The sequence below is a fragment of the Ammospiza nelsoni genome, chromosome 8 (genome assembly GCF_027579445.1).
Source record: "Ammospiza nelsoni isolate bAmmNel1 chromosome 8, bAmmNel1.pri, whole genome shotgun sequence".
In the NCBI taxonomy this organism is placed as follows: Eukaryota; Metazoa; Chordata; class Aves; order Passeriformes; family Passerellidae; genus Ammospiza; species Ammospiza nelsoni.
The window spans coordinates 28,505,011-28,519,528 of NC_080640.1; the positions used below are offsets into that span (position 1 = coordinate 28,505,011).

The window sequence follows — 14,518 nt, forward strand, 5'->3', positions numbered from 1 at the left end:
ACAGTCCAGTGAGGGCTGGGCCTGCCCAGAGCCTGTCAAAGGCAGTGCTTTGTTTCCATGCAGGCACAGAGTCAGGTTCCCAGGGCCTTGGTCTGCCACTTGGGGATGTGTGGTGGCTGATTACAAAGCAGCATTTGACACAAACTTAGAAACAAAAAGTATAAAGAAAGGCAGTGAGTGACATGACACCTCCATAGAGCAGTGCCAGCTCCCATCAGGGCAGCTCCAGCCCTCCCCCTCTGGGAAAGGCTGTGAGCCAGAGCTGAGCAGCACAGAGCTGCTGCTCCCCCAGGCACTGAGGCACAGTCACCCAACTCTCACAGTGGATGCCAAGCTGGGAGCTGGGTCTTGGATTTGTTTTTGGGGGGATTTGGTGCAGCTTTTTCAGTAGTATTATTAAAGTTGTGTTTATTTGCCTTTTATCTCTTGAACTCCTACATTTATACTCTTAACCTTATTTTTTTTCCTAAAGCCTTGTAGCTAAACCCAAGATGAGCTATTACATAAATTACCATCTCCCAATAATATACTGGGAGGTGTAATTTATGTAATACAAACAATAAGAGGTGGCCACCCCTTTGTGGGGTACTGAGCCATGCACAGGCCAACCCCAATTTTCTCTTTGCTTTCTCATTCAATGACTACTCACAGGCTTTTTGCAGGAGGGGTGTTTGATTCTGGAAACCATATACTGTGTTTCCTATTCAGGTCTTGTGCTCTGTACTCTTTAGATATACTGGGATTTTACTCTGTACCTTTCTTACGACACACATGCTCCCACATGTATTTCAGCTGGGTTTTAGAGGTTTTCCACAGGGAACTTCAGGGGAGAACCTGGCAGGCTTTTGTGGAAATCCTATCTTTGGCCAAAATAACTAAATATCAAAAAAAACGTTTAGCTGCTGCCTAGTTTACTATTAATCTATCTCAGATTCCAGTGCAGGATCTAAATGTTATATGGAAAACAAAATGTTGCACATAAAATATATCTACAGTAAAACCAAAGTTGTTTGTAGCTGAAATGAAGCCTTTGATCTTTGCTGTTACCACAGACATCCTTGATTCATTTCACATCATCGGTGCCACAAACCTCATTCTCCCCCAAAAGTCCAGGATGACTCATAATCAAAATCCAATCTTTTTTGATATTATGCTTAGGGAGCTACTAAAATATATCATTTTGGAATAGATCAATTTGATTTCATGTTATTCCTGCTCAAGTCTCTGTTCCCCAGCAGTTTTGATAAGTATTACCAAGCACCTTTGCTAACAGTTTTTAAAAAACAAGTTCTCTCCACAGTAAAACAAAAAGAAAATTAATAGGATCTTAAAAAAAATTGAAAATATTGTCATGTGCAAACATTTAATTTACATTACTTCCTTGTTTGCGAAAATATTCCAAGCCTGCATTGCCATTTCTTAAATTTAGAAGGTTCTCTTGGAAAATTAGGGGGAGTTCAGAAAAATTGAAAAATGAGTGGGACAGATACCCACTTATTTTTATAAGAAAGATTTTTGAACTGGATTTCATCAGAGAGATTTGTTTTGGTGTCATCTGATCTCACCCCATTAATAAAAAAATTAATGACTGAAAATATTATCCTACAGTCTGCACTGTTAGGATGTTAGAGCTATATACAGAATAGCATGGTTTTGTTGCCTTTTTTTTTGTTTTCTGGTTATGAAACACATTTTCCATTTCATTTCTCTTTCTAAAAAAGTAGCACAGAAAAAGAAACAATTAAAAAATCAGTCATGTATGCAGCACCCAAAATGTGAGAAGCGTGGCATTGTTATGCACAGTCCTGGTTTTAATATAGCAACTAGTTGTTTGAGAACCAAGAATAGAAACAAAACAAAAATTAAAAATTATCTCTGCTGGATACTCTCTGGTACTGAAATCCACCCAGAATAATTTCTTAGTTCTCACATAGTTTAACATTTAGTTCTTCACCCTCTCACCCCTTCACCTTTCTAATTCACCAGCCAAAGTCTAAATGTTACTGTCAACATTTTGATTTTAGGTACCTTTGAGGGCAAAATTTATTGTTCTGCTTGGCTATAATAGCATCAGGACAGCATCCTCTGACAGCAAAAACAGCCCCTAAAAGAGTGGGGGTTTGGGTGGCACCTATTGTTTTAGAGAACCCCATATTGTGCCAGCAATGTGAAGGCATAGCAAAAATTTAAGGTATGTACTTTTTTTTTAAACAAAAAAACTGATTTTAAAACAAAAAAACTGATTTCTCAGCCAAGCAATCATGTTCCATGGAATATTGCTCCTACATTCAGAAGAGTAATTGAGAACATGGGGGAGCAGAGGCAGGATCAGCACAAATGTACAAGCTCAGGAGAGCAAAGCAGTCTGGATGGTTGTGCTGTCCCTGTCACCTCAGTGCATGCTACTGACTCTGCAGAGGCTTTCAGCATTTCTCAGCTGAGAGGGGATTTTTATCATCAAAATACCTTCAGGAATGTTTTTAGTCACACAGTTTCTGTGGACTCAAGGTGCTTGTGCTGCCACCACTTTCAGAACACCAGGTATGCAGTTCTGGGCACACAGCCTCAAGTCAGCAGGTTCCTGCAGTGCCGGGCAAACAGTTTCACATGAGCAGAAACATGCTCAGTTTCTTGGAGCAGAAAATGCTTAGCACTGCTTGAAAAGCCTTCTGCACCTCAGCAATTCTTCTCAGAAGTGTCACTTCTGGGAACAGCACTAGAGCTCCCACCTCATTAGAGAGAAAATGCACTGCAATGCCAGCAGACAGAGGATGTGCACTCCCTGGCACACCCTGAGCCAGCCACACACCAGTATCTGCCTCAGGTGAGAGTTCTGGGGGAACAGCCATGCTTCTTAAATACCTTAATAGTCTCAGGGAGGTTGAAGTATTGTCTTTTCTCCTTTAGTCGTCTCAACACACTGTCCATGGTTTCTTCCACTGAGGGAGCTGGTTCCATGCTGGTGGCCTCCTGTGTGCCAGCCTCTTTAGAGGTGCCACTGCCTTCACACTGCTCATTTCTTTGGGGCACTGAGGAGGTACAGTTTTGCTCTTCTGACATTCTGAGTTTAAGCTCTGAAAGGCAAAATGCATGGCAAGTAAATAGATTAGAAGAATTTGCAAAGTAGTTTTCTGTGACACTACTAGGGAAAAAAACCTGAAACTTTCCTACTCCTTGCTAACAATTATTATCATACCACAGGCATGTAGGAAAGTAATTCTGCTTCACTTTAATGTGTAACATCTTTTGCTTCCTAGAGCAATTTAAACTGTCCCTCTCCCTTCCAGAGGTCACCCTGCCATGCTGCTCAAGTGGTCCTCACAAGGAGAAGCCACCCCTTTCTTTCTTAAATGACTTCCCTTGGCAGAAGAGCACCTGAGCACCCCAGCAGAAGACAGAAGCTTCCCAGTCAGCAGCCTGCCTGGATGTGATAAAGCATGTGTGACTCTATTAACTTGACACCAAGCCAAAGCCCCTGGAGCTCCAGGGACCTGCACAGAGCAACAAGGAAATTGAATTAAAATCTGAATTAGCTCCCATAAAACCAGATTTTGTTCTGAGCACACGCCTGTCTGGTGAAGGACCTTGGGCAAGGCAGGAGATTGATGTCTCCAACTGTGCTAAATTTGTTGAAATCCATGCAGAAACAGTAACATAATTTTTTATTTGTGACAGTCTGAGGATATAGGCCAGCTTTGAGGGGAAAACCAGTAATTTTTAGTAAACCCATAAGAGCTAGAAAGGATAGACAAGCCTTGCAAATTTGAAGAAGGATCTACAAACATTTGAGTGTTTTCCATTTCAATTGTACTTGGCATGTGATCCTCATGAATCTGGCTTCATTTAAAAGCAGTGCCATTATCCAAGATAACAAAAATCAAGGGTTGTCACAGGATTGAGGCATTTGGGGTGTGAAGGTGAGGCTGATCTATGAAGCCTAGACCCTCTGGACAGGAGATTCAGTGGATGAATCAGAGATACAATCTTCAGAAAATAACCATGCAGATTGGCCATTTCTTCGCATTTGCCCTTCCTGTATTTGCAACAGAGTTCAAGGGGAAATAATAATAGTAATTAGCATCATCATCTCATAGTCATATAGGATAGTACTCAAGGGAGAATTTCCAGAAGAAATTTACTGAAAGATAAGTTTCTACTTCTTTATTTACCACAATCACATCCTCTATATCTACATTATTAACTACATCCAGAACAGAGATGAAAGATAATACTACAATTTATTTAGTAGTGAGAATCCATTTATAACAGAGCAAAAAAAAAAAAAAAAAAAAAAGATAAAAAAAAAGATTTAGTGAATTATAAATAGCCTTCAAAAAAAAAAAAAAATCAATCAGTCTTGGCTACAGACTCCCCAAGGGAAAGCATCTGATACACCCACAGACGTAATGGAGTGGTATGCTGACGGTCAAGGGCAAAACCTGACCCTCAAGGCCAAATTTATTATCAAGTAAAAATATGTTTTTATGATCAAAATAAATTAAATACTTAGAGATATGTATCCTCAATCCTAAAGAAACAGTTGCACCTACATTTGTGCTATTGCAAGGAAACTTTTAACTTCTGTGTTTTAGACCCTCATGAAAGGGCTCAGAACAGCACTGCCTTTTTCATGAATGTTTATAGTGATGAGGGAGAGATGATGGCGTTTCCCCCTTCCCCTTTCCAGCCTTGGTATGGAGGCTGAACTGGCTCACTTTAATCCCTGCTTTCAGGAATCAAGGCAAGCCATATCACATAATATCTTTCTTGCCATTGGGAGACTTATTGCCACACACTGTGAAAAATAAGCAGAGCAGTGAGGTTAGAAAACTGACTTGAAAAGGTTCCAGGTACACTCCCACTTCCAAAAGGCTCAGCAGCAAAGGAACACAACACTCTATTATGTACCTTTGAGCTGCTTCCGACCTTTGGCCAGAGCATTCATCCACTTCAGAACCTCAGGATTGGAAGTCTTGTCACCATGAGAAGGCTGAATGCAAAGGAAAATGTAAAGAATGTAAAGAAAGAGAAGGAACTGACAGTTAAAGGATCAAACAGATAAAACCCTCCCCACCCCCAGCGTGCTACAAAATGTCCGTAGTTCTGACTGCACTCTATCAGAGCCATGCAGAGCATCTGGCTTGAGCATGGCATTAATTTGTCATGGCTTATCTCTCCCCATTGTGACACAGTGCCACAAGGATCTGAGTGTTATGTCTCTGATCCCAAAAAGGACAGCAATGAACATTTCAATCTCTGACTAATTGAATAAATAACTTCGGTGACTTCAAAAGGATTGATCAAATACCTAATTTTAGTCAAGTTCCTAAGTGATTTCCAGGATGCTAACTGAAGCTCTCTGTCTTTCCTAATAAGCTCTTACCATAAGACTGGGATTCTCTTGGGATACAGCATTTTCAGAATTTCAACTGATCTGCTTAATTAATCAAATGAAAAATCCTGTGCAAGAGTGATTTCAAAAGAAATAAATAACAAAGGCTTTGTAGATCAGGGGTTATTTTGCATTTAGAAATTGTCTGCAAATTAAAGTGAATTTACACAAAACTCAGATATATAAAATTGCAAAATAATTTCGCAAAATCAAGCTTCTGAAATAATTTCTTTTCTGACCATATTGTGAGGGTTGTTTAGGTATGAAATTGTCCTCCTAGGAGCATATGATGCCCACAGTGCACAAGGTTCTGGCCATTAACAGGATTAAAAGGTAATGTATCATTTGCTTAATTTTAATACAGTCAGAAAATGTCACAAACTTCCCTGATTTGTGTTGTGCACCTCCTTAGCATCAGGTATGTTTTAATATTCTTATACTGCACAATTCCCAGCACAGCACTCACCATTGACCTCAAACAACCCCCACAAGTTTTATTTCTCTGATTTTTACCATCAGCTTGTACAGAGCCCCAGGCTTTGGATGTTCATAGGAGCCTGCCTGAATGAAGGGATCTGCACAGCAGAACAAGTTTCCAGGCAAATGACTCCTACAAAGCAAATAAGTAGCTTTTCACCTTTTGCACAATTTTGTTTCACAAGCCTGTCAGCTGTGTTTCACTGATTCACACTTCTCAAAGATGGAAATTTTGCAACAAAGGTAATTCAAAGAAAATTAAAAGTCTCAGAACTACTGCATGCACTGAAAGATGCTGAAAAGCTATTCATTGAAGTTTTTCCTATTTCATTTTACCAGAAATACCATATCTCACATTGTTTGAATAAGTTTAAATATACTGGGATTCTTGCCTCTCTCTTGGAGTATTTACCTTTTCAAATATTGTCTTACCAGGTATTTTTTTTCTTGCTCAAACTTTTCTTCATACTTCCTAATTTTTCTCTTGAGGCTCTGAAGATGCTTGGTAAGCTGTGTTACTGTCTGTGGTTCTTTGCAGTCTTCACAGCTACACCTGGAAGAACTTCTTGGCCTGCAAAAGCCAAAAGCAGAGTTATGGGATCTAAGAGCTATAACAGACCCTGCCTTGTTTTCAGGCACACTTCACACTTAGCATTTCAGAATTCATGGCTATTCTACTCTTTCACTGGACAGAGACAACTTAGTTTTATAAAGTAAGCATAAAATAATTGCTTTTGCTTGAAGGTACCCCTAGAGTATTCTAATGGGTTCACCATCTGTCTTTCATTCTCTCTTTTTTTTTAATTAATCATGGGATTTCTGAATATATTTCAAAAAAATAATCTACTAGGCAAAAGCCTGATCCAGTATTTACATTTAACACCCACACCTTTATTCACAAAATCTTTCAAGTATAACAGGAGACTGTAGTGACATGATTTATAAAAGTAAGCTCAGGGAGTTCTTCATTACTGGAAATGAACATTATCATTTGGAAGACAGTTTAGTTTCTGATTATTTACAGCTACAAGTCAATAGAGTTGATTATTATCCATATGCAGCTGAAGCTAAAGCTCTGTATATCAGCTTTTAAGAAAGTTTGATTTCTCTCTGAGACTCACAGCTTGGTTTCTGGAAATCACATACCTGGATTGTTCATATGCTTTATGTCACTGTCACCCCTCATCAGTGACTCAAGCTGCAGCTCAATTACAGCTGAATTTTTTAGTATTATACCTAGAGAGCCCTCTCTATCTTGTGCTCACTCTCATTCTAATTACTAACATTTAAAACTGTCCTTGCTAACTGTAATTAACAAAGACTTCAAAAAAAATATCGTACAGTGTTATGACTGAGGAAACACTAGTTCCTATTTCTGGTGTTGCAAATCATCCACTTCAAAATACACCACAATAAAAACATTTGTTTTTTATTACATAGCAACAACTGAAAAAAAAACCCATGAAGAGTCAAAGGTTGTGAATTGCAGAAAAAGTCTTAAAAATGCATAAGAATTAAAATAGATTTTCTTACATCATGAAAGGTTGAGCACTTGGTGGAGAAGGGGCAGACTCTGTGTCTAGGTTAAATCTCTGGCTTTGGCTGAAGATAGAGCAGCGTGGTGACAGGAGAGGATTGTCTCCATCTGTGATGTGATACAGCAGTCGGCTGGTCCCTAGCGAGTGGTGCTCCTGTGGGCTGCTCTCCATGTCATTCTGCCAGTCCCTGTGCGCTGGCACGGGCTCTGGAAAGAAAGCATAAATCACTGAGGACTGAGGGGCACTCACATGGGGTACAGCTACCTAGGTCAATAAAAACTTGTCTTTACAGAGGTATTCCAAGCATGAGTATTCAAAGTGAGCAGCAAACAGATCAGCAAAGTGTTGCATGCAGGGTGGACACAGCACTGAGGATGAGAAAATAGAAGTACTGCCACTGGCTTCACAAAAATCCTTTCTGAGTTCCACAGGAGGAGGTGGATGGGTGTATTTATAAACTATGAAGTAAAGATGGAGAGTTTCCCAGAATAGAAGCATTACTTATATTTTCATAGATCTGTTTGCTTTTGAAAACCACTTTCCTGAAGAAGATGATGACTGCCCACAACAAGTTTAATTTTTTGATTTTTCATTTAGTCCCTTGGTGAAGAGAAAAGAAGGTAAAAAATATAATATGTCCTGGTGGTAAGAACCTCCAGGGCTGTTTGCACATCCTGCAGAATTTTGTTGGGCAACAGTAACATAGCCTTGGCTCAAAGAACACAAGATAAGAAAATAACAACCACCACCAAGAACATTCAGTTTATTTACTCAAGGTCATGGACAGTGGCTGCTCCATGGAGGAGTCATGCTTGTGGTACTAACAATGCTTGTGGTGTTAGCAATGTCTTGGACTGTAAATGCAAACCTCACCACAGATGCTTAAAAGGTAAAATTTGTTTTATAATGACGGTCAAGCTAGAAAAAGTAGGAATTGATGAAACTCCTCACACTGGTTCTGTTTATAGGTAACATGAAAAATAATGGCACATTACAGGGCCTACGTAGGGAACATCAGGGGTTCATCTTCCTGTACTCTACCCGAGTCCATTGAAGGGAATATTCAATATTGAATCTTCTTCCTCACCCTCAGTAGGTGAAATGCATGATGATGATCAAACCTAATCAATATTTTTGCTATCAAATGATTGAGATTTAATGCAGATTATACTTTCTAGGGAGAACCTCCATAATCTCATAAAAGTTCTTGCCTAAAATATTTTCTCCTTTGCTTTGCTAAAGCAAAGTTTGTACCCTGACTCAGATTCTCCTACAGCGGTTTCCATAGTACACTATATTTTGCACCATCTGCATTATTTTCTTTTTTTTTCTAAGCTCATTCATATATACAGCTTTTTAATTAATATCTATTATTTTGCATTTTCAGGCAGCATGTATGTCATTCTAACCAGTATTATATTTGCCATATATCATGCATTCTAATACATTTCACAGAATCTTTTTATTCAATGCAAGACTAAAATTGCCCTGAAAAACAACTGTGCATGAGTTTACTCACAGAAGAACTGGCAGGTTTAGGTAAATTCTTTTACCTTCACTTTCGATTTTCTGCTTTGCACATGGGACATCACATTCCCATGCTGAGTGAGTATTTTTTCCAGGATTTGAATAGAACCTTTGTAGTACATTTTTTTTGCCCTCTTCCCAACTAATACCAAAACTGCAAATCCCTATTGCTACACTGTGGCAGTGGTGAAAACCAGGTCTGAATGAAACCCTTCAAAAAAACCCCAACCCTATATTTCTCTAAAAAATAGAAATTACAATGGCTTAAATATAATTTTATTGGACATTATCCAACTGCTTTTGCTTTACAAACAACAACAAAAATCCTATTTTATATTGTATAATCACAGTTTAGTCTGCCAAGCAAAAGTTACACAACTCTTGTATTTACAAGCTCATCTACTCTTACCAGCATCATCAATTAAAATTATGTTAAGCATTTTCACAATGAGACAATGTAGTTGATTAATCCTAACCTTGCATCCTTCCTCTAAGTACTTGATCCTCTGTAGGTCAGATTCAGCTCTCCAAGATACCAGAGCAACACCCCAATCTCCTAAACCTTGTATGAGATTCAAATCCTCCCACAAAGAGACCCCAGGAAGGCACCTGGGAAAGGCAGGGGTGGAGCACTGAGCAGTCCTGGGCAATCATGGACACTGACAACAGGCAGTGACAATGGCTGGAATAATTGGTGTTCTGCAACAAATGTGTACCCTCTTTCCTTACTCTGTAAAATTTTTTGTAAAATTAATACTTTCGTTTGGTTTTTGATCTGTTGTTGTTGCTGGGTTGTTTTTTTCTGAAGAACAGTATTGTCAGTGAGAAGAACCTGGCTTCCCTTGCTTTAATTTCACCATCTTTGAACTTCAAGAAACACATAATCACTGGGAAATAGGTCGACTAAGAAAAATTGCACAGTTTTTCATGTTCTGTTATTACAAGGAATAAGTATTAGGTAGCAGTACCCTGACTGTGAAAGGAAAATGATGTTATAAAAAGATCAGCTAGTCTGTGTTTGATAAGTGAAGGAAATAACTTTCCAACATTTGAACTCTGACTTCCTGTGGACCTAAAAATGTCCTTCATGCAGGAGACAGCCTGTACCACTGCTAAACCATATGGTGACAAACATTTGCTGCTCCTCACATCTACAGCCAGACAATTTCATAGGCACAGCCCAGGCTCAGAAATGGAAGAAATGCACAGGTTCAAGACTAAGCACTCCTGGAAAATATATACACAGGAAAAGTAGTGGCTGGTGCAGCTCCAGTGTAAAACCAAGCACACAAAGTTCAAGGAGGTTCTTTTATTCTGCTAGCAAACAAAAGGGAGACAACCTGCATGTTTATAATTTGGGAATATTTCCCAAAGGCCAGGGCACTTTCATTTCCTTGGCCTTCTGACAGCAAGGCTTGAATACTCATGCAACTTTGCTATGGCCCAAGAAAGAGTTTAGTTCCAACTCTACTAGAAGTGCATTAAATTACTACCAAATAGTCAGAAGTGGTCAGCAAATAATTCAGACTGATTAATTTCAGTGGCACAACTACTGAAATAGTAGGACATCTCAGGGTGATGACAAGTTCTAATCAATTCAATTTTTAATTAACTTAAGGCCATCATCCTGATTCCAGTTCTGTGTAGATCCTAAACAAGACACTAAATATTATCCTAAGAGTAGCCCATGAACTGACCAAAATTCTACCTGTCTTCATGTATCTTGTCTAATTTTAGCCTCTATTTTTGCCAAAACTGGGAATTAAAGCCACGTCTACCCAAGCAAGTAACATGCCCCTTTTAGCATCTATTCCATCCTATCTACTCCATGCAGCTTAGCACTGACAGGAGAACACCACAGGAATTAAAGCCAAATTCTAGTGTCTGATAATCTGCAGCATGGTTCAACAGGTGGACTTCATGTGACAAGTCCTATGGTACAATCCTGCATTTATTTATACCTGTGATATGCTTCAAGTGAAACAATAATACACAGAAATCTCTTGTACAGAAAAAATAATATTCAGATGTAGTGTGTTCAGTCCTAAACACATTACATCTGTGAATGCCTCTATCAGAATTTTTAATTTGAAAGTAATTTAGAAGTCATTTCCTGTAGTTAGGTTCAGCTGCTCATTGCTGCAGGCATTTCTGTGGTGTAATCTCATATCCAAAAGTTACAGAAATTGCACCCTACTTTTCTATAATTACCCCTTTAAAAAACTAACTTTGGTACCCATCACAACTCTTTACAGACTCACTCTGGCAACTCTAATTCAGCTCTCAATTATTCAAAAGTAAACTGGAAATTGCTGACTTTTCTCAGAGATAAGTTACTGCTCATCCCCTTAAAACTGAGGCACCCTGTCATCTTACTATACTGTTGTATCTTCAATCTCCATCCATATGATGTACACTTTCTAAAATTTGTTGATTGAAAGGATTGTGTTAATTTTCCCATATCCACTGAGGAAAGGCTGATAACTAAAGATGTAACATGCATGGCACATCCTCTAGAAACTCTTCCCAGCCTGGTACAAATCCCTGGACTTCCAGCTAAGGTGGAGCTCAAATAGCCAACAGTGCCATGTGACAGCTCAATGCATCAGAAGATTTCAGCAGCAATTTAAGAGACAGAATTAGGACCAGCTCTGTCTGTGCAAAATGGCAAGTTACTAAAAATGCCACAAACCACAAAGCAGATGTTAAGAGGAATGAGGGCACAATAAAACCCATTAAATAGATAAGCTCTAACTAAAGCATGAGTTTGAACTGCTGGAGTGGCAGAGCATGCTCTGAAACTGTGCAAGAGAAATGCTACATCATGCAATATTTCCCCATGTGGCTGCAGAGGGGAAATGGGAGTAGAGAGAGGATTGGAAGCAGCAGTCACCACCAGCATAAATAAAAAGAAAATCTAATCAAAACAGCAAAAAATAATTAAGGGGAAACAATTAAGAACCATCCTAACAATGAACTATGAAACCACCAGAGCAAAATAATGCAGCAAACTACTGGGAAAGGAGTCCTTTCCACCCTGACACAAAGGAAAGGAGTCAGTGCAGGTTTTGGGTGAGCTGCAGAATGTCTTTTCCTGTGCAGCACACAAATGAGACCTGTTTCTGCTTCAGATACCCATCAAGGTTAGTCCCAGTCCAGGCTCCATAGCTGTGTTAAAGAGCTATTAAAGTAATTGCCTGGCTGGACTAACACACCCTCTTTTTAAAAAGAAAACAAAACCAGGACATTTAGCATTTTTAGATTCCTTCATCTTCATGATAATTTGATTTTTACATGCATCGTTCCTTGATTTTTCCAGTGCCAACCTCAAACTTTGAAATTTTTAAAGTAAAACACTATAATTTGTGTAATACTATAATTTTTTTTTGTAAATAACCTAATGTTATTTCTCGCTGAAAATGCTGAGCAAGCAGCTCCTAAAATAAGTTCTTCTTAACCCAGATTTTTTTTCTGATATGAAACAACAATTGCAAAGGGATTACTGACCTACCTGCCTTAATTTGAACCATACATGGTGCACGACTTAGGTATTTGTGTATTCATGTCACTTGTCTGTGAGATGTATTAGTCACACTGCCTTTGACCTATTTTTCACGAGCAGTGACTCCTCTTCTATTGAGCATCACGACTCTGCCAGCCCTGTGACTACAAGCCATGAATTGACAAAAACAGTGCTGAACCTTAGGGCTATTTATTTCTCTATTGAGGGAAGAGGGAGAGATAACACACCACAGTTTGCCCAGCTGGGTAATAATACAGGATCATGAATGATTAAAATCCACATGCTGTAAAACTCACCTTCGCTATCTCTCTGCTGATGCATTAAATTAAAATCAATAATAGGAGAAATGAAGTGATATTGCTCTGACAAAAAGAATGACAAAAATAGAATTACATGATATGGCAGGTGATCTCACACAATACAGACATAGGAAGTAAAGAGAGTAAATTTACTTGTGGAAAAATAACAGATTAAAACTAAAAAATAAAATAATTTGGATTCTTAAAACCTCTCTGAAAAGGAAAATTCCCTCTCAGAAAACAGGACAGTTACAGCTGTTAATTTCCATTCTTTTAACAGGTATCGCCCCTTTTTACGTTACACAGCGTTTGCAGGAGGAAATGGTGCTTTGCATTAGCTCTGCACTGTTTCCCAGAGGGCTGCAAGCCTGATTTTAAAGTGCAAGTCACAAGGCTTTTTTATAATTGCAAATGAGAGCACATCATGGCACGCTGGCTTACCTCCACAACTGGCCCCATCAGCTTGCACGCTGCTGTGGGCTGGAGAAGGGGCTGTGTCCTTGGGTGCCGGCAGCTGGGGAGTTTCCTCCTGGGCTGGCAGAAACGCAGAGCACAGATCACTTTCCAGGGCTTGCAGCTTCAACAAAGAATTCTGCAGACAAAAGCAGAACATTGGGCTGGGTAGAGAACAACGGGGATCAGCAATTGCTCTTCAACTCCCGGAGCCCATCGGCAGCGCCTGCAAAGGGGTGTTCCACTGCCAGCTCCGGGAGGACGTGGGGGAGCAAACGTGCACTATTCCATGAGTTTCTTGACTCCTGGTTATTTAAGTCCCAATTTACATGGATTATTCATGGCACGTGGGAAAGATGACTTTGTCAGCAAGAGGAGATTTATTCCAGGCAGCCAAGCTGAGATGGTGTCCCTCCTCCTGGGCTTGAAGCAATACATTAAAGAAGTATTTCATTCATTGGGCTGACATCACGATCTGATGACATTATGTCCCTCCCCATTTACCATTCATAAAAAATCCAATCTCCCTCTCCAGCCTGTGAGTGCAGTGCACAGCCATGAACAAAGAGTTACTGACAACACGATCACTCAAGGGATTCTTGGGAGAGAGATTTTTTTTAATTGGCTGTTTTAGAGATACTTCATTGTGCAGACAGGGCTTTTATGAGGGCTGCTGCCAGTTCTCCAGGGCAGCAGATCATTTGTGATCCGCTGCAAAGGTAAAATCAACACATCATTGTCACTGGCTGCAGGCAAATCAATGACAGGGACAGTTATGTGCCACCTCACTTCCAGCCTCTGTGCCATGCGTGGTCCAGCTCTGATCTGAATTTTTAATGCTGCATGCAGCACTGAGCTGCACGATCTGACACAAGCATCTCGCTGTGATGGAAATGCTGTGAAAGCCCTAATCACCATCTGACTGGGCAAAATGAGTCATTCCCCACACCCCACGCATCCAGCTCCCCCATCTCAAGGGAAATACAGCTCAAAACATAAAACAAAACCACACAAGGCTGTCCTAATAACCACACAGCTGGCGCACACAGAATGTACATATTACATTAAGTCACTCAAGTGATACATATTTATGAAGGACATTTTCTGAAGAAAATAATCTGAGATGCAAAAAATAAAAAAATCCTCAAATTTATACCCTGAAAAGCCTTTCCCTCATTCTGTCAAACACCTGAAACCAATTTCTTGATTCATTTAATGAAAAATGAATTTATTTATTGGTCTGATTTCCTTTGTGTGACAATACATCACCTACATGACGAGTAGTTTAATACATCTTTGCATAATTTTT

The 14,518-nt window shown here is 39.5% G+C and overlaps 1 protein-coding gene across 3 annotated transcripts in view; it reads right to left on the reverse strand.

Moving 5' to 3' along the window:
• Nucleotides 1-14,518, reverse strand: part of FAM13C (family with sequence similarity 13 member C) — a 47,239-nt gene that overhangs the window by 9,333 nt on the left and 23,388 nt on the right. For all 3 annotated transcript variants that reach the window (XM_059476912.1, XM_059476910.1, XM_059476909.1), the window contains exons 6-10: nucleotides 13,198-13,348; nucleotides 7,403-7,613; nucleotides 6,302-6,440; nucleotides 4,909-4,990; nucleotides 2,863-3,074 (exon numbers count right to left, since the gene is read on the reverse strand). In XM_059476912.1, coding sequence (XP_059332895.1) covers nucleotides 2,863-3,074; nucleotides 4,909-4,990; nucleotides 6,302-6,440; nucleotides 7,403-7,613; nucleotides 13,198-13,348 — 795 coding nt within the window. The remainder of the gene's footprint in view (nucleotides 1-2,862; nucleotides 3,075-4,908; nucleotides 4,991-6,301; nucleotides 6,441-7,402; nucleotides 7,614-13,197; nucleotides 13,349-14,518) is intronic.